Raw genomic sequence first — 27,015 nt, 5'->3', positions numbered from 1 at the left:
GGGGTTGTGAAGGCAGGAAGCTAGACTAGCAGGGGTTGTTAAGGCAGGAAGCTAGACTAGCAGGGGTTGTTAAGGCAGGAATCTAGGCTAGCAGGGGTTGTGAAGGAAGGAAATTAGGCTAGCAGGGGTTGTGAAGGCAGGAAGTTAAGCTAGCAGGGGTTGTGAAGGCAGGAAGTTAAGTTAGGAGTTTTGAAGACAGACTGCTGTTGTGAGTCTAAGAGCAGGCAGGAAGTTAGGCTAGCAGGGGTTGTGAAGGCAGGAAGCTGCTGTGAGGCGAAGAACCAACCACAGCTACAGGAGAGGAGCCTATAGGTTGTGTGTAGCTGCTACTCCTCCTACGCCCAATAGAATAATCTAAACACAGCTGCTTGCAAGGAGAAATGACAGCAATTTCTCATGAACACACTTCCTCTCTCTCTCCCCATCTTTCTCTCTCTCCTTATCTCTCTATGCGTGATGATGTTGTCACTGCAGAAGATCGAGTACCCTCCATAGCAGTTAGTAACAGAATTGTCAAGCACTGACTGTGAGTGTGAGAAATGACATGATCTGAAAATGAAGTGTTTTTCCCCACAGCCAGGCTCCATGTGTGTTACGCACGCCTCTATGAAGAGGGAACGCAACACCCTGCTACAACTAAACTCTCCGTGAAGTGAAAAAGGTATGAACTGTAGGTGCAAGAAAGAATGACAACAGGCAGAATGTGGTACCGTTTACCAGGACTTTATTCCTTCACACGGTAATATGGCAAAAAGGGGCTGGACCAAAGAAATTAAATCTCAAAGCCCCCCCTCTCCTATCTTAACTGCCTACCCACTACTTACCTAATTTATCACCACCTGGTGCCCTAACCAAAATACAAGGGGGTGGTCCGCCCAGGTCTTACCTAGTGTGCCTAGACAGCTAATATGCTACGGGTATATGTATGCCAGCGGGCCTCTTGCCTAAGCACTCCCTAGGTGCCTTCCCCTTCCCCCCTGGGAACAAATGAAAGAGTATTAAACAATTTCACAAACAAACTAAGAAACAAAGGACATCAAATAAGCTCTGAGCAACAAACTCACAAAACATACCAACTCTCAGCCCAGCAAAATCTCTCTAGCAAAATCTCTCTAGCAAAATCTCTCTAGCAAAATCTCTCTAGCAAAATCTCTCTAGCAAAATCTCTCTAGCAAAATCTCTCTAGCAAAATCTCTCTAGCAAAATCTCTCTAGCAAAATCTCTCTAGCAAAATCTCTCTAGCAAAATCTCTCTAGCAAAATCTCTGCAATGACCTCCCAGCAAATCTCTCTCTCCTGAACAGAATACTGGCATTTATATAGCTTCAGAATGAATGGGTAATTGGAGACAGCTGCGTCTTGACGAGGGGGCGGGGTCAGCTCTCCAATTAGCCATGGAGTCGACCAATCAGCTGCTTGAGGGATTTCAGGAAGCCATTTCGTGAAATAAACACATGCAAATACACAAACTACAACACATAAACTGGGGAACGTAACAATGTGAAAGATGTGATCGATACATATACCATTCCTTTTTCACAGTGGTCCATTTCTGTCCATTTCCAATCTAATCCGTTTTTAATGAGAAAAAGGACAAATAACAAGGGGGGAGTATAAAACTACTTTTCATAGTCCTTCTTTCTGCCTTAACCTTTAACCTTTCCTCAAGACAAGTCTCGATGCAACAGGACAGCCGCTGGACAATGCTACGGGGACTGGTCTTCAGAAACAAGAACTTGACATTTTAAAAGAAGTATAATTTCTAACTTGTCACTGTCATTTGGTAATTTCTCTTTCTTTGTATCACACTATAAAAAAAGCATTAACGATACAGCACGTATGCGATGGTTGTAAGATACCTGAGGTAAGTTTAAATGTTGGTGCCGTGACCCCATTTTTGGAACCTTGAAAAGTGCTGAACCCCTAAAATAACAGAATTCAACCCCATTTAGTGAACGGATGTTTTGAAAGGACAGGTTATACACCGTTCTGTCCGTGCGACACTCCACAGTTCACAGAGTTTGGGGCAAATTTGAAAAGTAAAACAGATTTCATGGCTATTGGTAGACTGTTTTTAAGCCTTTATAGATTCTGCACCCCCAAATGGAATCCTATTCCCTACATAGTGCACTACTTTGGCTAGGGCCCTGGTCAAATGTAGGGAAATCTACAGGGAGTAGGGATCCATTTGGGACTGAGACAGAATGTTTTTCCTTGCCTGTGGTTCTGAGGTATTGTGTCTGAGTGAATCTGAAGATGGGAAGGAAACAGACTGAGACTTTATGATGAAGTGAACCTTTCATAAAAAAAGAAACCGCTCTGCCTCCTCTCTCCATGTCGCTCTCTCCATTTCTCATTTAATTCCAGCGATCCAGCTCTCTCTCTACTTCTCTCTCTCTCTCTCTCCCTCTCCCTCTCTCTCTCTCTCCCTCTCCCTCTCTCTCTCTCTCTTTCCTTCTCCCTCCCTCTCCCTCTCCCTCTCTCTCCCTCTCCCTCTCTCTACTTCTCTCTCTCTCTCTCTCTCTCTTTCCCTCTCCCTCCCTCTCCCTCTCCCTCTCTCTCTCCCTCTCCCTCTCCCTCTCTCTCTCTCTCCCTCTCCCTCTCTCTCTCTCTTTCCTTCTCCCTCCCTCTCCCTCTCTCTCCCTCTCCCTCTCTCTACTTCTCTCTCTCTCTCTCTCTCTTTCCTTCTCCCTCCCTCTCCCTCTCCCTCTCTCTCCCTCTCCCTCTCTCTACTTCTCTCTCTCTCTCTCTCTCTTTCCCTCTCCCTCCCTCTCCCTCTCCCTCTCCCTCTCTCTACTTCTCTCTCTCTCTCTCTCTTTCCCTCTCCCTCTCTCTCCCTCTCCGTCTCTCTACTTCTCTCTCTCTCTCTCTCTCTCTCTTTCCCTCTCCCTCCCTCTCCCTCTCCCTCTCTCTCTCTCTCTCTCTCCCAGTCTGCAGCCAGTCTGGTAAATTGAGCAAGGTGTATGATCAGAAAGATTTTATCCTCTGCGTTCGGCTCCGTTTCCACGGCAATATGTAACGTTTGATGCCTGATGGAGGTTGGTGGCGTACAATCTTATCAAGAGAAGGAGGCTGGCTACACGCTGAAATGTTTTTATTTTATTTGTTTTTTCATCACAGAGTCAACAACATAACACATCTCTCAAAGGACGATCTTTGCTGCTTTGCGAGCCCGGCGTGGCTGCACTTCATCAATCAGCCCCAAGGCACAATCACAATCTCCTTTCACTTTTATAGTGTTGGAATGGAACCAATACCATCTGTGTATTTTACATGTGGCCCATTGTACTGTAACGTACGAGTTTTAGAAAAGTATGGAGCGAAATAAACATGGTGTTGATGTCATAAAGTGCTGAGTATTAGCTCAGTACCTTTAGCTAACTAAGTATCTTTAGCGGTGCCAATTCCTCTTTTGAGAAGTGCGAGAGAGACAGATATTTTAGTAGGTATATAGCTCCATATAGGGCTCTGCATAAACCTACTTTAGAATGATCTCACGTGTATAATGGATTGAGTCATGTAGGGCTCTGAATAAACCTACTTTAGAATGATCTCACATGTATAATGGATTGAGTCATGTAGAATACATTATATACCTACTTGAGAATGATCTCACATGTATAATGGATTGAGTCATGTAGCATACATCATAAATCTACTTTAGAATGATCTCACATGTATAATGGATTGAGTCATGTAGCATACATTATAAACCTACTTTAGAATGATCTCACATGTATAATGGATTGAGTCATGTAGGATACATTATAAACCTACTTTAGAGTGATCTCACATGTATAATGGATTGAGTCATGTAGAATACATTATAAACCTACTTTAGAATGATCTCACATATATAATGGATTGAGTCATGTAGCATACATCCTAAACCTACTTTAGAATGATCTCACATGTATAATGTATTGAGTCATGTAGGGCTCTGCATAAACCTACTTTAGAATGATCTCACATGTATAATGGATTGAGTCATGTAGCATACATCATAAACCTACTTTAGAATGATCTCACATGTATAATGGATTGAGTCATGCAGCATACATCATAAACCTACTTTAGAATGATCTCACATTTATAATGGATTGAGTCATGTAGGGTTGAGTCATGTAGCATACATCATAAACCTACTTTAGAATAACCTCACATTTATAATGGATTAAGTCATGTAGGATATATCATAAACATACTTTAGAATGAACTCACGTGTACAGTACCAGTCAAAAGTTTGGAGACATTTTTTGTATTCTAGAATAACTTTTAACAAGGCACACCTGCTAATTGAAATGCATTCCAGGTGACTGCCTCATGAAGCTGGTTGAGAGAATGCCAAGAGTGTGCAAAGCTGCCATCAAGGCAAAGGGTGGCTACTTTGAAGAATCTCAAATATGAAATATATTTGAACACTTTTGTTTGGTTACTACATGATTCCATATGTGTTATTTCATAGTTTTGATGTCTTCACTATTAATCTACAATGTAGAAAATAGTTTAAAAAAATAAAGAAAAACCCTTGAATGAGTAGGTGTCCAAACCTTTGACCTGGTACTGAACGACTTGTTAGAGATTTCAGTATGTCCTTTATATCGGGGAGGCAGGGTAGCCTAGTCGTTGGACTAGTAACCGGAAGGTTGAGAGTTCAAACCCCAGAGCTGACAAGGTATAAATCTGTCGTTCTGCCACTGAACAGGCAGTTAACCCACTGTTCCTAGGCCATCATTGAAAATAAGAATTTGTTCTTAACTTGCCTGGTTAAATAAAGGTAAAATAAAAAAAGAAATATCAGCTGTACTGATACCTCAGTATACTTCAGTATCTCCTGTGTCCAGCCCAAGGCAGAGATGCAATCAGGGAGCTTGCAGCAATCCTACAGTCAGATGGGAGGGCTTATTTTGGGATGTTGGTTTGGCTGGGTAAATGACAAGCTTTTACAGAGATGGCGCAGTTGCATAGCAACTGTTGGAAGGTAATTTTCAGCTAGCAGGGTTTGATATTAGGGGGTGGAAATTGGCTTTAATGAAAGTCTGGATGGATGGAAAGACAGATGTTTTTGGTTTCATGCCAACAAAAATAAGGGTTGAGTAGAAAACCCTATTCCCTATGCTGTGCACTACTTTAGACCAGAGCCCTATGGGCCCTGATATATAATGTCCCATTTGGGATACATCTTCTGTTTCTCTCAGCAGTGGAGCTGAAGATTCAACATAGTAAAAAAATAAATAATTTGGAAAACATAACATTACTACTACATTGCAACATGACTCTAGTTAGTATTTATATCTGAAATCACAAACAGACCACTGACATTCATTCTGTTGCTACCAGCCATCTGGCAAGTCCCTGTGAATATCACCATCACCTCTCTTTCCAGATGGAAACTCATCCATTGTTATGATGCTATAAACAGTCCGGTGACTGAAACTCTTCATTTGAAAATACATCATACTGCATCAATCATCATTTTTGGTCATCTTCATCAAGGGTGTTGGAGTTGACTATAGACTATACAGTATGTCAAGGGTGTCATCGATGTTGGAGTTGACTAAAGACTATACAGTATGTCAAGGGTGTCATCGATGTTGGAGTTGACTATAGACTATACAGTACGTCAAGGGTGTCAACATTGTTGGAGTTGACTAAAGACTATACAGTATGTCAAGGGTGTCATCAAAGTTGGAGTTGACTATAGACTATACAGTATGTCAAGGGTGTAATCGTTGTTGGAGTTGACTACAGACTATAAAGTATGTCAAGGGTGTCATCAATGTTGGAGTTGACTATAGACTATACAGTATGTCAAGGGTGTCATCGATGTTGGAGTTGACTAAAGACTATACAGTATGTCAAGGGTGTCATCGATGTTGGAGTTGACTATAGACTATACAGTATGTCAAGGGTGTCATCGATGTTGGAGTTGACTTAAGACTATACAGTATGTCAAGGGTGTCATCAATGTTGGAGTTGACTATAGACTATACAGTATGTCAAGGGTGTCATCGATGTTGGAGTTGACTATAGACTATACAGTATGTCAAGGGTGTCATCGATGTTGGAGTTGACTAAAGACTATACAGTATGTCAAGGGTGTCATCGATGTTGGAGTTGACTATAGACTATACAGTATGTCAAGGGTGTCATCGATGTTGGAGCTGACAAAAGACTATACAGTACGTTAAGGGTGTCATCAATGTTGGAGTTGACTATAGACTATACAGTATGTTAAGGGTGTCAACGTTGTTGGTGTCAACTATAGACTATACAGTATGTCAAGGGTGTCAACGTTGTTGGAGTTGACTATAGACTATACAGTATGTCAAGGGTGTCATTGATGTTGGAGTTGACTATAGACTATACGGTATGTCAAGGGTGTCATCGATGTTGGAGTTGACTATAGAATATACAGTATGTCAAGGGTGTCATCGATGTTGGAGTTGACTTAAGACTATACAGTATGTCAAGGGTGTCAACATTGTTGGAGTTGACTATAGACTATACAGTATGTCAAGGGTGTCATCGATGTTGGAGTTGACTATAGACTATACAGTATGTCAAGGGTGTCATCGATGTTGGAGTTGACTTAAGACTATACAGTATGTCAAGGGTGTCATCAATGTTGGAGTTGACTATAGACTATACAGTATGTTATGGGTGTCAACGTTGTTGGTGTTGACTATAGACTATACAGTATGTCAAGGGTGTCAACGTTGTTGGAGTTGACTATAGAATATACAGTATGTCAAGGGTGTCATCGATGTTGGAGTTGACTATAGACTATACAGTATGTCAAGGGTGTCAACGTTGTTGGTGTCAACTATAGACTATACAGTATGTCAAGGGTGTCATCGATGTTGGAGTTGACTATAGACTATACAGTATGTCAAGGGTGTCATCGATGTTGGAGTTGACTATAGACTATACAGTATGTCAAGGGTGTCAACGTTGTTGGAGTTGACTATAGACTATACAGTACGTCAAGGGTGTCATCGTTGTTGGAGTTGACTATAGACTATACAGTATGTCAAGGGTGTCATCGATGTTGGAGTTGACTATAGACTATACGGTATGTCAAGGGTGTCATCGATGTTGGAGTTGACTATAGAATATACAGTATGTCAAGGGTGTCATCGATGTTGGAGTTGACTATAGACTATACGGTATGTCAAGGGTGTCATCGTTGTTGGAGTTGACTATAGACTATACTGTATGTCAAGGGTGTCATCGTTGTTGGAGTTGACTATAGACTATACAGTATGTCAAGGGTGTCAACGTTGTTGGTGTCAACTATAGACTATACAGTATGTCAAGGGTGTCATCGATGTTGGAGTTGACTATAGACTATACAGTATGTCAAGGGTGTCATCGATGTTGGAGTTGACTATAGACTATACAGTATGTCAAGGGTGTCAACGTTGTTGGAGTTGACTATAGACTATACAGTACGTCAAGGGTGTCATCGTTGTTGGAGTTGACTATAGACTATAAAGTATGTCAAGGGTGTCATCGATGTTGGAGTTGACTTGGGACTATACGGTATGTCAAGGGTGTCATCGATGTTGGAGTTGACTATAGAATATACAGTATGTCAAGGGTGTCATCGATGTTGGAGTTGACTATAGACTATACGGTATGTCAAGGGTGTCATCGTTGTTGGAGTTGACTATAGACTATACTGTATGTCAAGGGTGTCATCGTTGTTGGAGTTGACTATAGACTATACAGTATGTCAAGGGTGTCAACATTGTTGGAGTTGACTATAGACTATACAGTATGTCAAGGGTGTCATCAATGTTGGAGTTGACTATAGACTATACGGTATGTCAAGGGTGTCATCGATGTTGGAGTTGAGTATAGACTATACAGTATGTCAAGGGTGTCATCGATGTTGGAGTTGACTATAGACTATACAGTATGTCAAGGGTGTCAACGTTGTTGGTGTTGACTATAGACTATACAGTATGTCAATCTTCAATCGAAAATTAAACTGGGCATAAGCCCTTTGACCTGTTACTCCATGTCATCTAGTGTTTTAACTGACACATTACCATGGTACCCCACCACCATGGTAGGCCACACCCCCACCATGGTAGGCCACAACCCCACCACCATGGTAGGCCACACCCCCACCATGGTAGGCCACACCCCCACCATGGTAGGCCACACCACCACCATGGTAGGCCACAACCCCACCACCATGGTAGGCCACAACCACACCATGGTAGCCCAAACCACCACCATCATGGTAGGCCAAACCACCACCATCATGGTAGGCCACAACACCACCACCACCACCATGGTAGCCCACACCACCACCATGGTAGGCCACAACCCCACCACCACCACCATGGTAGGCCACAACCCCACCACCACCACCACGGTAGGCCACAACCCCACCACCACCACCATGGTAGGCCAAAACCCCACCACCATCACCATGGTAGGCCACAACCCCACCACCACCACCATGGTAGCCAACACAAACATCACCACCACCATGGTAGGCCACAACCCCACCACCACCACCATGGTAGGTCACAACCCCACCACCACCACCATGGTAGCCAACACAAACATCACCACCACCATGGTAGGCCACAACCCCACCACCACCACCATGGTAGCCCACACCACCATCACTACCCCCATGATAGACCACAACCCCACCACCAGCACCATGGTAGCCAACACAAACATCACCACCACCATGGTAGGCCACAATCCCACCACCACCATGGTAGCCAACACAAACATCACCACCACCATGGTAGGCCACAACCCCACCACCACCCCCATGGTAGCCCACACCACCACCACCATGGTAGCCCACACCACCACCATGGTAGGCCACAACCCCACCACCACCACCATGGTAGCCAACACAAACATCACCACCACCATGGTAGGCCACAACACCACCATCATGGTAGCCCACACCACCACCACCACCACCATGGTAGGCCACAACCCCACCACCACCACCATGGTAGCCCAAACCACCACCATGGTAGGCCACAACCCCACCACCACCACAATGGCAGCCAACACAAACATCACCACCACCATGGTAGCCCACACCACCACCACCACCATGGTAGCCCCCACCACCATCACCACCACCATGGTAGGCCACAACCCCACCACCACCACCATGGTAGCCAACGCAAACATCACCACCACCATGGTAGGCCACAACACCACCACCATCGTAGGCCACAACCCCACCACCACCACCATGGTAGCCAACACAAACATCACCACCACCAGGGTAGCCCACAACACCACCATCATGGTAGCCCACACCACCACCACCACCATGGTAGCCCACACCACCACCACCACCATCGTAGCCCACACCACCACCACCACCATGGTAGACCACACCACCATCACCACGCCCATGGTAGCCCACACCACCACCACCACCATGGTAGCCAACACCACCACCACCACCATGGTAGCCCACACCACCATCACCACCCCCATGGTAGCCCACACCACCACCATCCCCATGGTAGCCCACACCACCATCACCACCACCATGGTAGCCAACACAAACATCACCACCACCATGGTAGCCCAAACCACCATCACCACCACCACCACTGTAAACCCATAACACCACCACCTTGGTAGCCCACAACACCCCCATCATGGTAGCCCACAACTCCACCACCATGGTAGCCCACACCACCATCACCACCACCACCATGGTAGCCCATTCTAACTAATTCTAACTTCCGCAACGCATATAAGGCCCTGCCCCGCCCTCCTTTCGGAAAAGCTGACCAGGACTCCATTTTGTTGATCCCTGCCTACAGACAGAAACTAAAACAAGAATCTCCCACGCTGAGGTCTGTCCAATGCTGGTCCGACCAATCTGATTCCACACTCCAAGACGGCTTCCATCACGTGGACTGGGACATGTTTCGTATTGCGTCAGACAACAACATTGACGAATATGCTGATTCGGTGTGCGAGTTCATTAGAACGTGCGTTGAAGATGTCGTTCCCATAGCAACGATTAAAACATTCCCAAACCAGAAACTGTGGATTGATGGCAGCATTCGCGTGAAACTGAAAGCGCGAACCACTGCTTTTAATCAGGGCAAGGTGACTGGAAACATGACCGAATACAAACCGTGCAACTATTCCCTCCGCAAGGCAATCAAACAAGCTAAGAGTCAGTATAGAGACAAAGTAGAATGTCAATTCAACGGTTCAGACACAAGAGATATGTGGCAGGGTCTACAGTCAATCACGGATTACAAAAAGAAAACCAGCCCAGTCACGGACCAGGATGTCTTGCTCCCAGGCAGACTACATAACTTTTTTGCCCGCTTTGAGGACAATACAGTGCCACTGACACAGCCTGCCATGAAAACATGCAGACTCTCCTTCACTGCAGCCGAGGTGAGTAAAACATTTAAACGTGTTAACCCTCGCAAGGCTGCAGGCCCAGACGGCATCCCCAGCCGCGCCCTCAGAGCATGCGCAGACCAGCTGGCTGGTGTGTTTACGGACATATTCAATCAATCCCTATCTCAGTCTGCTGTTCCCACATGCTTCAAGAGGGCCACCATTGTTCCTGTTCCCAAGAAAGCTAAGTTAACTGAGCTAAACGACTACCGCCCCGTAGCACTCACTTCCGTCATCATGAAGTGCTTTGAGAGACTAGTCAAGGACCATATCACCTCCACCCTACCTGACACCCTAGACCCACTCCAATTTGCTTACCGCCCAAAAAGGTCCACAGACGATGCAATCTCAACCACACTGCACACTGCCCTAACCCATCTGGACAAGAGGAATACCTATGTGAGAATGCTGTTCATTGACTACAGCTCGGCATTTAACACCATAGTACCCTCCAAGCTCGTCATCAAGCTCGAGACCCTGGGTCTCGACCCCGCCCTGTGCAACTGGGTACTGGACTTCCTGACGGGCCGCCCCCAGGTGGTGAGGGTAGGCAACAACATCTCCACCCCGCTGATCCTCAACACTGGGTCCCCACAAGGGTGCGTTCTGAGCCCTCTCCTGTACTCCCTGTTCACCCACGACTGCGTGGCCAGGCACGCCTCCAACTCAATCATCAAGTTTGCGGACGACACAACAGTGGTAGGCTTGATTACCAACAACGATGAGACGGCCTACAGGGAGGAGGTGAGGGTCCTCGGAGTGTGGTGTCAGGAAAATAACCTCACACTCAACGTCAACAAAACTAAGGAGATGATTGTGGACTTCATGAAACAGCAGAGGGAACACCCCCCTATCCACATCGATGGTACAGTAGTGGAGAGGGTAGTAAGTTTTAAGTTCCTCGGCATACACATCACAGACAAACTGAATTGGTCCACCCACACAGACTGCATCGTGAAGAAGGTGCAGCAGAGCCTCTTCAACCTCAGGAGGGCTGAAGAAATTCGGCTTGTCACCAAAAGCACTCACAATCTTCTACAGGTGCTCAATCGAGAGCATCCTGGCGGGCTGTATCACCGCCTGGTACGGCAACTGCTCCGCCCACAACCGTAAGGCTCTCCAGAGGGTAGTGAGGTCTGCACAACGCATCACCGGGGGCAAACTACCTGCCCTCCAGGACACCTAAACCACCCAATGTTACAGGAAGGCCATAAAGATCATCAAGGACAACAACCACCCTTGCCACTGCCTGTTCACCCCGCTATCATCCAGAAGGCGAGGTCAGTACAGGTGCATCAAAGCTGGGACCGAGAGACTGAAAAACAGCTTCTATCTCAAGGCCATCAGACTGTTAAACAGCAACCAGTAACATTGAGTGGCTGCTGCCAACACACTGACTCAACTCCAGCCACTTTAATAATGGGAATTGATGGGAAATTATGTAAAATATATCACTAGCCACTTTAAACAATGCTACCTAATATAATGTTTACATACCCGACATTATTCATCTCATATGTATACGAATATACTGTACTCTATATCATCTACTGTAACTTTATGTAATACATGTATTTACATTTACATTTAAGTCATTTAGCAGACGCTCTTATCCAGAGCGACTTACAAATTATCCAGAGCGACTCACTAGCCACTTTAACTATGGCACTTTGTTTACATACTCGTCTCATATGTATATACTGTACTCGATACCATCTACTGTATCTTGCCTATGCTGCTCTGTACCATCACTCATTCCTATATCTTTATGTACATATTCTTTATCCCCTTACACTTGTGTGTATAAGACAGTAGTTTTGGAATTGTTAGTTAGATTACTTGTTGGTTATTACTGCATTGTCGGAACTAGAAGCACAAGCATTTCGCCACACTCGCATTAACATCTGCTAACCATGTGTATGTGACAAATAAAATTTGATTTGATTTGATTTGACAACACCATCAGCAACCTAAACTAAATACAGGCCTTTGCCAACCAATCAGTTTATAGAAATAGTGTGCAGCAACTTATCAGTTATGGAAGTTCTATTTCCATATAAGATGGAACGGAAACGATACAAGGTAAGTCAGTGTCAAAGTGATCATGTGTGATGACCACTGTTTGCATAATATACATTCCTCATCCAGGGCGTTTGCCTGTTTTCAGAAAGGGAAACTTAACAAAAGAGAAACCCATCCATTGTAATGATGATGTAGATAGTCATGTGACTGAAACGCTTCTCTCCATGTACTCCCACAACACCATGGTAGCCCACACCAGCACCACAGTAGTCCACAGCACCATCACCACAGTAGCCAACACCACCACAAACATAGTAGCTCACAGCACCACCACCACCATGGTAGCCCACACCAACAACACAATCACCACCACCACCACGGTAGCCCACACCAACACCACAAACACCACCACCACCATGGTAGCCCACACCAACACCACCAGCACCACCACCCTGGTAGCCCACACCAACACCACAACCACCACCACCACCATGGTAGCCCACACCAACACCACCAGCACCACCACCCTGGTAGCCCACACCAACACCACAACCACCACCACCACCACGGTAGCCCACACCAACACCAAAACCACCACCACCACCATGGTAGCCCACACAAACACCACCACCACCATGGTAGCCCATACCAACACCACCAGCACCACCACCCTGGTAGCCCACACCAAAACCACAACCACCACCACAAACATGGTAGCCCACACCACCAACACCAACATGGTAGCCCACACCTCCAACTCCACCACCACCATGGTAGCCCACACCAACACCACCACCACCATGGTAGCCCACGCCAACACCACAACCACCACCACAAACATGGTAGCCCACACAACCAACACCAACATGGTAGCCCACACCTCCAACTCCACCACCACCATGGTAGCCCACACCAACACCACCACCGCCATGGTAGCCCACACCAACACCACCATGGTAGTCCACACCAACACAACCAACACCACCATGGTAGCCCACACCACCACAACCAACACCACTATGGTAGCCCACACCACCACCACCACCAACAAGGCAGCCCACACCACCACCACCACCATGGTAGCCCACACCACCACCACCACCACCACCATGGTTGCCTACACCACCACCACCACCATGGTAGCCCACATCATCCACCAATACGTTACACCACACCACCACCACGGTAGCCCACATCATCCACCAATACGTTAGACCACACCACCACCACCATGGTAGCCCTCACCACCACCCCGGTAGTCCACACCACCACCACCACCACCACCAACATGGTAGCCCACATCATCCACCAATACGTTAGACCACACCACCACCATGGTAGCCCACATCATCCACCAATACGGTAGCCCACACCACCACCACCATGGTAGCCAACACCACCTCCACCACCACGGTAGCACACACCACCACCAAAATGGTAGCCCACACCACCTCCACCACCACGGTAGCACACACCACCACCACCATGGTAGCCCACACCACCTCCACCACCACGGTAGCACACACCACCACCAAAATGGTAGTCCACACCACCACCACCACCACCACCACCACCACCACCACGATATTCCACACCACCTCCACCACCATGGTAGCCCACACCACCACCATGGCAGCCCACAACACCACCAACACGGTAGTCAACACCACCTACACCACCATGGTAGTCAACACCACCTCCACCACCATGGTAGCCCACACCCCCTCCACCAATACGGTAGCCCAGACCCCCTCCACCATTACAGTAGCCCAGACCCCCTCCACCACTACGGTAGCCCAGACAACCACCACCATGGTAGCCCAAAGCCCCACCACCACGATGGTAGCCCACACCACCACCACAGTAGCCCACACCACCTCCACGACCATGGTAGCCCACACCACCCCCACCACCATGGTAGCCCACACCACCACCACCACAACGGTAGCCCACACCACCCCCACCACCATGTTAGCGCACACCACCACCACCACCTTAGCCCACACCACCACCATGGTAGCCCACACCACCTCCACCACCATGGTATCCAACACCACCACCACTACCACGGTAGTTCACACCACCACCACAGTTGTCCACACCACCACCATGGTAGCACACAACCTCCTCCACCACCACGGTAGCCCACACCACCACCACCACGGTAGCCCACACTACCACCATGGTAGCCCACAACACCTCCACCATGGTAGCCCACACAACCACCACCACCACGGAATATCCCACACCACCACCACCATGGTAGTCCACACCACCACCACCACCACGGAATATCCCACACCACCACCACGCTAGTTCACACCACCAATACGTTAGCCCACACCACCACCACAATGGTAGCCCACACCACCTCCACCACCATGGTAGCCCACACCACAACCACCATGGTCGCCCAAACCACCACCACAGTAGCCCACACCACCACCATAGTAGCCCAAACCACCACCACGGTAGCACACACCACCTCCACCAACATGGGAGCCCACACCACCAGCACCATGGTAGCCCGCACCACCTCCATCAACATAGTAGCCCACACAACCACCACCACGGTAGCCCACACAACCACCATGGTAGCCCACACAACCACCACGGTAGCCCACACAACCACCATGGTAGCCCACACAACCACCACGGTAGCCCCCACAACCACCATGGTAGCCCACACAACCACCATGGTAGCCCACACCACCACCACGGTAGCCCACACAACCACCATGGTAGCCCACGCCACCACCACGGTAGCCCACACCACCACCACGGTAGCCCACACAACCACCATGGTAGCCCACACAACCACCATGGTAGCCCACACAACCACCACAGTAGCCCACACCACCACCATAGTAGCCCAAACCACCACCACGGTAGCACACACCACCTCCACCAACATGGGAGCCCACACCACCAGCACCATAGTAGCCCACACCACCTCCATCAACATAGTAGCCCACACCACCACCACCATGGTAGCCCACACCACCACCACGGTAGCCCACACAACCACCATGGTAGCCCACACAAACACCATGGTAGCCCACACAACCACCATGGTAGACCACACAACCACCATGGTAGCCCACACAACCACCATGGTAGCCCAAACCACCACCACGGTAGCACACACCACCTCCACCAACATGGGAGCCCACACCACCAGCACCATGGTAGCCCACACCACCTCCATCAACATAGTAGCCCACACCACCACCACCACGGTAGCCACACAACCACCATGGTAGCCCACACAACCACCATGGTAGCCCACACAACCACCATGGTAGCCCACACAACCACCATGGTAGCCCACACAACCACCACGGTAGCCCACACAACCACCATGGTAGCCCATGGTAGGTTACCTTCACATATAAGATGGAACAGAAACTATACAAGGTAAGTCACTTACCTGACAGTGTCAAAGTGATCATGTGTGATGACCACTGTTTGCATAATATACATTCCTCATCCAGGGCGTTTGCCTGTTAGGTTTTTGGAAATGGAAACTTAACAAAAGAGAAACCCATCCATTGTAATGATGATGTAGATAGTCATGTGACTGAAACTCTTCACTCCATGTCCTCTTGTATTTTTTGTGTGTATATTTTTATTAAAGTTTTACATAATGTACATCAAGGATTTGACCATATCCCTCCCTCCATTCAACACATCCACCCAACCCCCCTAGTCCCTTCCCTACCTCTCCTTCCCTACCTCAGTCCACCCACCTCGATTCCCTCTCCACCTCCCTCCCAACCACCTACCCTGATCACCCCATATAGCCAACCCGTCTCACACCCTCCCTCAATTCGGTCCTAGAAAACAAAAATTCTACAGAGATATCACAACAAATAAACAGTCAAGAATACTGGGGGGGGGGGGGGGGGGTGGATCGAGGTGCGTGGACTGAGGTAGGGCTTTTCCTGGTGAGACTACTTCCAGACGCCTCGCTATTACCTTCGCCAGCACCTTTACCTCCACATTAACCTCACTAGTGTAGGGGGCAGCATTCTGAATTTTAGATGAAAAGCGTGCCCAAATTAATCTGCCTGCTTCTCTGGTCCAGAAGGTAGGATGTGCATGTAATATATTTGGATAGAAAACACTCTAAAGTTTCCAAAACTGTTAAAATAATGTCTGTGAGTATAACAGAACAGATATGGCAGGCGAAAACCTGAGGAAAATCCATCCAGGAAGGACTATTATTTTGAAAGGTTGTTTTACCATTGAAAGCCTATCCACCATACAAAGACTTAGGACCCAGTTCACGATCTCTATGGCTTCTTCTACACGTGACCAGTCTTTAGGCATTGTTTCAGGCTTTTACTCTGAAAGATTAGGGAGATACAGCACTTTCAACGGTGGAAATTTCGCGTGATCGGGAGCCTTTCTTGTTTCTCCTTTTCTATTGACGAAGCTTTTATCTGGTTGAAATATTATTGATTATTTATGACAAAAACAACCTGAGGATTGATTTTAAACAATGTTTGACATGTTTTTGGCAGGTCTTCTGCTCCTCAGGTCGTGTGACATTTGAATCAAAAAGGTAACTTACGAACTCACCAATCAAACATGATATGTAAGAAAGTGGAACGCAAAGTTCATATTTGTCAAAATTAACTAATACGTAGGACCTTCGCCCACGAGCTTCTTCTACATTCACCTGCTAAACTGGAACTCCCCTCTTGTATTTGAAATGAATACACATTTAAACCTTTGACCTGTTACTCCATGTCCTCCTGCAATTTAACTAGTAGCCCACACCACCACCATGTTAGCCCACATCACCACCACGGCAGCCCACACCACCACCACCATGGTAGCCCACACCACCACCACCATGGTAGCCCACATCACCACCACGGCAGCCCACACCACCACCACCATGGTAGCCCACACCACCTCCACCACCATGGTAGCCCACACCACCACAACCATGGTAGCCCACACCACCACCACCATGGTAGCCCACACCACCTCCACCACCACGGCAGCCCACACCACCACCACCATGGTAGCCCACACCACCACCACCATGTTAGCCCACATCACCACCACGGTAGCCCACACCACCACCATGGTAGCCCACACCACCACCATGATAGCCCACGCTACCACCACGGTAGCCCACACCACCACCATGGTAGCCCACACCACCACCACGGTAGCCCACACCACCACCACCATGGTAGCCCACACCACAACCACCATGGTAGCCCACACCACCACCATGGTAGCCCACACCACCACCACCATGGTAGCCCACATCACCACCACGGCAGCCCACACCACCACCACCATGGTAGCCCACACCACCACAACCATGGTAGCCCACACCACCACCACCATGGTAGCCCACACCACCTCCACCACCACGGCAGCCCACACCACCACCACCATGGTAGCCCACACCACCACCACCATGTTAGCCCACATCACCACCACCATGTTAGCCCACATCACCACCATGGTAGTCCACATCACCACCATGGTAGCCCACACCACCACCACGGTAGCCCACACCACCACCACCATGGTAGCCCACACCACCACCACCATGTTAGCCCACATCACCACCACCATGTTAGCCCACATCACCACCATGGTAGTCCACATCACCACCATGTTAGCCCACATCACCACCACCATGTTAGCCCACATCACCACCACCATGGTAGCCCACATCACCACCATGTTAGCCCACATCACCACCACCATGGTAGTCCACACCACCACCACAGTAGTAACCCAATTCCGACTGCATTATTTTCATATAGGATTTCCCATAAACTAGACCTGCTCAGCAAGTAATCATAAAGAGATTAGGGAGATGACGAATTGAAAGGGAAACTTAACGAAATGTTAAACCCTTCCATTGTGACTATAAATAGTACTGTGACCTTCCATTGTGACTCTTCACTTAGAAAGACATCATAACCTAGAAGAAGCTCATCATGGGTATCCAGGGTTTGACCGGCTTCATAGATCAGTGTGGAACACTTTTAAAAGACGGTCATTTCAGAAACAGCAAGGTGGTCATAGATGGTAGTAATATCTATCACTTTCTTTATTTTAACTCAAGTGTGGATCAGCAGCATGGAGGGGATTATGAAGACAATGTCTGCAAGTTCTTTAAGGCGCTGAGAGATTGTGGCATTGAACCTTATGTGATTATAGACGGAGGCTCCGACCACAACGACAAAAAGTTTGAAACTCTCAGAAAACGAGCTGAATCAAAGATCGACACAGCCAACAAGTTGTCCAGGGGGCTTTGCAGGGACAGGATAATACCAACCCTTGCCAGACAAGTCTTTAAACAGGTTATGTCCAGCTTAAGGGTCCCGTTCGCACAGGCTATTTTTGAGGCAGACCAAGAAATAGCCTCACTGGCTCAAAGGTGGAACTGTCCGGTCCTGTCTAATGACAATGACTTTTATATTTTTGACATCCAGGCAGGATTTCTTCCCATGTCCCATTTTCAGTGGCAGAACTCGTCAGTGCAAAATGACATCCCCTGCAAGCGGTACACCACAACAAGCTTCTGCAGACACTTCAACATCAACAGCCAGCTTCTCCCAGTCTTCGCTGCCATCGCAGGAAACGACTATGTCAACTTGAATAAGATGGGCTTTTCCTTCAGGTGGAAAGACAACTCGCCAATGGGACCCAATCGAAAGCCAAGTAAGTTTGAACTTATTACGCGTATGCCGAAGTAAACATAACTACTACAGATGCATTTGGGGCGGCAGGTAGCCTAGTGGTTAGAGTGTAGGGACGGCAGGTAGCCTAGTGGTTAGAGTGTAGGGACGGCAGGTAGCCTAGTGATTAGAGTGTATGGACGGCAGGTAGCCTAGTGATTAGAGCGTTGGGCAAGTAACCGAAAGGTTGCTAGATCGAATTCCCGAGCTGACATGGTAAAAATCTGTCGTTCTGCCCCTGAACAACACAGTTAACCCACTGTTCTTAGGGCGTCATTGTAAAAAAGAATTAGGTCTGAACTGACCTGCCTAGTTAAATATTAAAAAATAATAATATATATATATAAAATACTGTAGTGAATGGTGGGGCAAAGCCAGGTAGCTGGCGTGAAAGGCAACACCCTACGTGTTGTGCCAACAGGGTTAACCCACTTGGTGGGAATTGTTAGCTGGCTCAAGGATCGCTGCAATAATATTGTCGCTACAATAATATTGTAGCTGTCGTCAAGGCAAAGGGTGGCTATTTGAAGAATCTCAAATATAAAATATATTTTGATTTGTTTAACCCTTGTTTGGTTACTGATTCCATACGTGTTATTTAATAGTTTTGATGTATTCTCTATTCTCTATGTATTCTCTACAATGTAGAAAATGTTAAAAAATAAAGAAAAACACTTGAATGAGTCGGTGTTCTAAAACATTTAACCGTTTGTGTATATCTGAAATCAGAAAACAAACCACTGACATTCATTCTGTTTATCTGAGACAACTGGTCAAATGCAAGCAGCAGCTCACAACATAGTGGACTTTACCATATGAAATACCAGTTACAGTATCTTTACTTTCATTTTGTAAACAAATACTACAAATACTACAATTACTACAAGCAAAGAAACAGAATGAAGTGCTTCCACCAAATAAGTGTCTCTTCAAAGATTATAATAGTCATTGGGGGAAGAGTTGTGACAGAAAAACTCTGCAATACATTAATCAGTCTCTCTCTCTCTCTCTCCCTCTCTCTCTCTCTCTCTCTCTCTCTCGTACGCACGCACACACGCACGCGCACACGCACACACATACACATATACACACAATGTGTACAGATCCTTGAGACTTGTGGCTGAAACATAATTTGGATGAATGGAATGACAAAGGCCCTTGGAATCTCGTGACGGTATCTCTGTGCGTTCAAATTTCCATTGATAAAATTACCAACCAACCCAGCCAGTTTGGGATCCAGATCCAGACACCAAGCAACCCAACAAGTTTTTACCAATTGTGTGCAGCAGCTTGTCTGTTACGAGGTTTCATTTCCAAGTCAGATGGAATAGAAAACGTTTTATATAATACATTCCTCCTAATTAGGGGCCGATTAAGACCAAGTTAAGCGCACGTCAATGGAACGTAATTCCCTTTTTCATGTCTCTCTTTTTGTTGTCTGACCATGAATTTAAACATGACAACATTTGTTGTGGAGATCAAATAATTTAAGGTGTGTCTACGGCATATTCTGACCTTGACTTAAATCAAATCAATTGTATTAGTCACATGTGCCGAATACAACATGTGTTGACCTTACAGTGAAATTTAATTTTACCTTTTTTTATCCAGGCAAGTCAGTTAAGAACACATTCTTATTTTCAATGACGGCCTGGGAACAGTGGGTTAACTGCCTGTTCAGGGGCAGAACGACAGATTTGCTGCCTAGAAGGCCAGCATCCCGGAGTCGCCTCTTCACTGTTGACGTTGAGACTTGTGTTTTTGCTGGTACTATTTAATGAAGCTTCCAGTTGAGGACTTGTGAGCCCTTTGTTTCTCAAACTAGACAATCTAATGTACTTGTCCTCTTACTCAGTAGTGCACCGGGGACTCCCACTCCTCTTTCTATTCTGGTTAGCCCCAGGTTGCGCTGTTCTGTGAAGGGAGCAGTACACAGCGTTGTACGAGATCTTCAGTTTCTTGGCAATTTCTCGCATGGAATAGTCTTCATTTCTCAGAACAAGAATAGACTGACAAGTTTCTGGCCATTTTGAGCCTGTAATCGAACCCATAAATGCTGATGCTCCAGATACTCATCTAGTCTAAAGAAGGACCATTTTTTTGCTTCTTTAATCAGTCCAACAGTTTTCAGCTCTTTTAACATAATGGCAAAAGGGTTTTTTAATGATCAATTAGCCTTTTAAAATGATGAACTTGGATTAGCTAACACAACGTGCCATTGGAACACAGGAGTGATGGTTGCTGATCATGGGACTCTGTAGCCTCTGTAGATATTCCATAACAGATCTTCCAATTCCAGCTCCAATAGTCATTTACAACATTAACAATTTCTACACTGTATTTCTAATAAATTTGATGTTACTTGTGTGGCCAAATATTGTGCTTTTCTTTCAAAAACAAGGACATTTCTAAGTGACCCCAAACTTTTGAACGGTAGTGTATATCATGATGATTTGCATAAATTAGGAGGCCATTGTTTAGCAGTCTCTGCCATGATGTGCTGCAGCAGTAGGCCTAACAGCAGAAACATTGCTAAACTAATACATTCCTCTCCTGCTAGATGCACAATTAAAGGGGAATTACAGAAAATATTTAAATTTGTTAGCATTTTTTTCAGACCTCTACATTTTTCTGTTGATGTGATTTAAGCATTGACATGGACTCAGAACATCAATTTCCCTTTTTTCTCTCTGAATAATTGTAATATTGAGAGTAAAAAATAGAATTTGGAATAATTCAAAATAACATTTTATGTGGCCCCCTTAAAGTTGTTATTTGACTATTATATATGGCCAGAAAACACATCTCTTGTACAAGGAACAGGGGAAGAGTTGCAGGGTTGAGGAGAGGAGAAGAATTTGCCAATTTGAAGGCTATTTAAAAAAATGAGTAGCTCGTGACAATCAATTTTCTTTATGTAGCTGTCATGCTAGAAAAGGTTGGAGATGCCTGCTGTACAGGCTTCCTTCTTTTCACTCTGTCAATTAGGTTAGTATTGTGGAATAACTACAATGTTGTTGATCCTCAGTTTTCTCCTATCACAGCCATTAACGTCACCATTGACCTCAAGGTGAAATCCCTGAGCGGTTTCCTTCCTCTCTGGCAACTGAGTTAGGAAGGATACCTGTATCTTTATTGTGACTGGGTGTATTGATACACCATCCAAAGTGTAATTAATAACTGGTGTTATTGATGCTCAAAGGTATATTCAATGCCTGCTTTACTTTACATGATTGTGTCCCACTTGTTGTTGATTCTTCACAAAAAAATACAGTTTTATATCTTTATGTTTGAAGCCTGAAATGTGGCAAAAGGTCGCAAAGTTCAAGGGTGCCGAATACTTTCGCAAGTCACTGTATATATATATATACACATATATATATATGTATATATGTATATATATATATATATATATATATATGTATATATGTGTATGTATATATATGTATATGTGTTGTTTTTTTGTGCTTGGGAAGGGTTTGTCTTTTTCAACAAGTTGCTGAAATGGCTGGCCAGTTTCCAGGAGAAGCAGGATGCCTTGGAAAATGTGCCCCTCATTCGTCATGGGGAAAACGACATGGATACTGCCCTCCAGGCCCTCTTTCAGGGCATAGAAACATACCAGATTCAACCCGAATGCCTGGAGCGTTTCTTCAATGATGGCGAGGCTCCTGATCCCGGCCTTCTCCCAGTCCATCTGAGTGTCCTTCCAGACTGGACCCTGCTGCCGTTGACGAAGGGGACACTTCCCCCCTACATGATATACATTCTGCAGCGGAGGCCAGTGATACAAGGTGTCCAAGTGGAAGATCACAGCTTGCCCAGTGGGAACATCACCTCTCGGCACATACGGCAGGTATTCTACGGGATGCTGCTGGGTGAGGGGAGTGAAGTGGAGGAGTACGACAGGGAAGACACAAACCTGACCAGCAGCATGGTTACAGCCATCCTGCCCAGTGCTGCACAACAGCTGCAGCTGGCCATGTTGAATCAGGTATGTATATGTAGCGTGGTTCGTTCTGCGTTGTGTACTTTTTAATTAGGACACTGCCACAACTGGAGGTCTGCTGGTTGAATTATTTTGATTTGTCCTGCACACGAAGAAACAACACACAATATGTTAGCCCTTGGTACTAGCCCTTGATACTAGCTTGGTACTAGCAGTACTAGCTCTCCGGAACCTGCGCAAGCAAATGGACACTCACTCAAACACTGTCCCAAGTACTCACAAGTTAACATACTGTAGGCACCCTAGTTAGCGAGCTCGGTAACACTTGTTAATATAAATCTTTATATTGTCCACATTGTAACAAACTTATGGTTGCATAACAGTACATTGTGTAACATTACCACGGTTTTATATTGAACAATTTGGGAGCCAAGGACAACATACCTCGCTAGCGGAAGGTCAGGCAAAAGAGAACAATGAGGGGCTATGGAAATACAGAACCCGCAATGGACCAAACCAAAACATACAAAACTTTTACAATCACATGTATGTACAATATTGATATGAAAAAGTGTTTGTACACCAAAGAAAAACATTAGCTGTGCACCTGTATATACATTTAAAAAACACATTGAATTATTATTATTATTATTATCAAATGATTAACATCCCCTCTTGACCTGGCCTATTTGAACTGGTCCTTGGGTCCAACTTGGTGCATTATCTAGGGGAACAATATCACACTGCTTCATATACATGTTATGTAGTATACAGTATATCAGGTATGTAGACATGTGATGTAGTATACAGTATATCAGGTATGTAGACACGTGATGTAGTATACAGTATATCAGGTATGTAGACATGTGATGTAGTATACAGTATATCAGGTATGTAGACATGTGATGTAGTATACAGTATATCAGGTATGTAGACATGTGATATAGTACAGCATTTAGCCGTGGTTTCCTGCACGAACCACCCAGTTTCTAATATACAGTATAATATGAACGTACTGCTGTTGATTCTGAAATTGATTCTCATTCTCTTGTTCTGTCTCTTAGGCTCCACATTCAGTGCGGCTTGAGGTGTTTTTGGAGACCGTTGGTGTGTCCCAGTCCACTTTGAATGGTGTCCCACCTCACCTGAGACTTGCTATGGCTGTTACCTACTACTGGCAGAGGCGCGCCCATCCCCGACCAGACCTTCCTCTCCTGCAGGCCCTACTACTAGGACTGGTGTATGCAGAGTTCTGCAGACAGAGGAAGAGCCAGAGAGGTATGGACCAGAATATGAATGAAAACACACACACAGCCACACACACAACTTAGAATGTATAAATAAAGTGTGTGAAGTGCAGCCAATGACTCCTCTCCTTCTTGTGTATCAGGGTTTATAGAGGGACCAGTGTTGGAGAGGATGAGAGGACTGATTCAGAGACATGCTTTGAGTCCAGACCTGGGTGTGGCCCACGTCTTTAGCCAATGGAATCGTTGCATGAGGGATGGCCTTGACCTGAACCAACTGCTGTGTCTCCCTCTACCTGAACCTCAGTGTGCCTGGTAAGGTGTCACTTCCTAAAACAATCCTAACCTCTAACCTTTAGAGTAGACCAGTGGTATTCCTTTACATTGTTTTCTAGCCCAGCAGCAACACAGCTAATTCAACCCTCTATTGTTTCCCTGTTGGAGTCTAGGCTGTACAAAGGAACTCTGCTGCACCAGCTTGTGGGCCAACTGAGACGGGGGGTGACCCCGGATTCTCTCCTGATGGAAGACCCTTCCTCTGTGCAGCTGTACAGAGCCATGCTGGAAGCCATACTCAACTCCTAGGAAGCTGAGACCACTGGACAACCTGATGGACCCTCCACAGATTCTGGTGCTGGAGGAAGAAGAGGGTATAAAGGACTCTCTTTGAGCTGGAAGAACCTGTCGACTGCTGGAACAAGATTTTTGCTTTCACTTTTTAGCTTGAGATATTTTAAGGTTTTTATTCTACTTGGTTAAAAGTAACATTCTCAGAGGAATCGTTAAGGTGACCTCATTGACAGAGGTGTGTTAACGTCGCTGTTAGAGTTTTTTTAGACACCAACTGAGGGACTGATCATCTTGAGGGGGAGACAAAGAGCCGTTTATAAATTGTAGAAGGTTTTTCTTGTTATTATTGTCATTAAATATTGTCCTTCTGATAAAATTGTGATCGACAAATAACATTTTATTGGCACATCCCACTAATGGTTTAAGGGCGCTGGAGGCATCTATAAAGTTAATTAATGGTTGATTTGATCTTATCATTGATTTGTGATATTGATTTGTGATTGGTTGATTTGTGATATTGATTTGTGATTGGTTGATTTGTGATATTGACACCCCCGGACAGGGCCAAACAGGAAGGATATAACCCCATCCACTTTGCCAAAGCACAGCCCCCACACCACTAGAGGGATATCTTCAACCACCAACTTACCATCCTGAGACAAGGCCGAGCATAGCACACAAATATCTCCGCCACGGCACAACCCAAGGGGGGGGGGGTGTAATTTTAGCATCTGGTTAGTTAGTCTATCGGGAACCTGAGTTGCTGGTATAAAGGAGCCTGAGACCCAACTATAGGTAGGAGTTATAAGAGGGACTAAGCCAACCCAGGGGCAGGCAGCCCATTCAGTGTGCTGAGGTTGAAACTCTGGCCCGGACGATCCTGAAAAGGCACAAGGTTTATTGGTTCAGGGTGAGGGAGCATAGGCACTCGACTTTGGGGATATCCCACTTTACTGTAAGGCCCTTACCGTTGAGTTTGAGGAACAGTCCCTTGCTGTGTACTAGGTCAGTAGACAGGGGTGAGTTCAATTGTTAAATCCTGCATAGGTGGTATTTTAGTTTTGACAGTACCTTAAATAAGGATCCGCCCCTTTTTTCAATGTTCTCCTAAAATGACCCAATACCCAAATCTAACTGCCTGTTGCTCAGGCCCTGAAGCAAGGATATAGATATTCTTGGTACCATTTGAAAGGAAACACTTTGATGTTTCTGGAAATGTGAAAGGAATGTAGGAGAATATAACACAATAGATCTGGTAAAAATATTACAAATAGAAAAACAAACGTTATTTTTGTATTTCTTTTGTACCATCACCTTTGAAATGCAAGAGAAAGGCCATAATGTATTATTTCATCCCAGCTGCAATTTAGATTTTGGCCAGTAGATGGCAGCAGTGTATGTGAAAAGTTTTAGACTGATCCAATGAACCATTGCGTTTCTGTTCAAAGTGTTGTGTCAAGACTGCCCAAATGTGCCCAATTTTTTTATTAATAACTTTCATGTTCAAAACTGTGCACTCTCCTCAAACAATAGCATGGTATTATTTCACTGTAATAAGTACTGTACATTGGACAGTGCAGTTAGATTAACAAGAATTTAAGCTTTCTGCCAATATCAGATATGTCTATGTCCTGTTCTTGTTACTTCCAACCTCATGCTAATCGCATTAGCCTACGTTAGCTCAACTGTCCCGTGGAAGGGACATCGATCCTGAAGTAGTTTTAATGTTAAAAACAAAGTTTATGACAGTTGCTAATTATTTTAACTATAAAATATGTTTCTAAATTATACATTAAAAGATACATTTTATAAAGGATAAAATCGAAAAATAAAAGTTATACGTTTGACCAGGTTTTATTTGTTTTATATATCATTGCTGTCAAAAAGTGGCTTTGAGTCTTTGAAAAAGTGCTACATAAATCCCATATATTGTTAATGTTCCGTTATTGCAGCAAATTGTTATGAAATATTTGATGTACATGCTTTAATGAAAGACTAGAAAAATAAATGTCCTAAATGAAATGTGTGTGCTTGCTGGTCTTGAAGTAGGTATTATGGTGGATTAGTAGTAGTAGTAGTAG

The 27,015-nt window shown here is 45.7% G+C and overlaps 1 protein-coding gene across 2 annotated transcripts; it reads left to right on the top strand.

The window, feature by feature from the left end:
• The first annotated feature begins 18,402 nt into the window (after nucleotides 1-18,402).
• Nucleotides 18,403-26,942, top strand: LOC135521012 (protein asteroid homolog 1-like). Of its 2 annotated transcripts, none has more exons than XM_064946917.1 (5): nucleotides 18,403-19,151; nucleotides 22,645-23,162; nucleotides 24,182-24,395; nucleotides 24,517-24,679; nucleotides 24,814-26,942. In XM_064946917.1, the coding sequence occupies exons 1-5, from the start codon at nucleotides 18,425-18,427 to the stop codon at nucleotides 24,947-24,949; spliced, it is 1,758 nt and encodes a 585-aa protein (XP_064802989.1). In that variant the 5' UTR covers nucleotides 18,403-18,424; the 3' UTR covers nucleotides 24,950-26,942. The 2 variants fall into 2 exon arrangements, with proteins under 2 accessions (XP_064802989.1, XP_064802987.1); XM_064946915.1 differs by having other exon boundaries at nucleotides 24,508-24,679.
• Nucleotides 26,943-27,015: the final 73 nt, after the last annotated feature.

This window comes from Oncorhynchus masou, chromosome 29 (assembly GCF_036934945.1).
Source record: "Oncorhynchus masou masou isolate Uvic2021 chromosome 29, UVic_Omas_1.1, whole genome shotgun sequence".
Taxonomy (NCBI): domain Eukaryota; kingdom Metazoa; phylum Chordata; class Actinopteri; order Salmoniformes; family Salmonidae; genus Oncorhynchus; species Oncorhynchus masou.
Note: the sequence above shows the minus strand (reverse complement) of the source record. Positions and strands in the feature narration are given on the sequence as shown.

Excerpts from the sequence above, each read along its gene's own strand:
- LOC135521012 (XM_064946915.1), top strand. The coding sequence starts at position 18,425 with ATGGGTATCCAGGGTTTGACCGGCTTCATAGATCAGTGTGGAACACTT. Across the intron at positions 23,163-24,181 it reads AGCTGGCCATGTTGAATCAG|GCTCCACATTCAGTGCGGCT; the intron begins GTATGTATATGT and ends TCTGTCTCTTAG. Across the intron at positions 24,680-24,813 it reads CCTGAACCTCAGTGTGCCTG|GCTGTACAAAGGAACTCTGC; the intron begins GTAAGGTGTCAC and ends GTTGGAGTCTAG.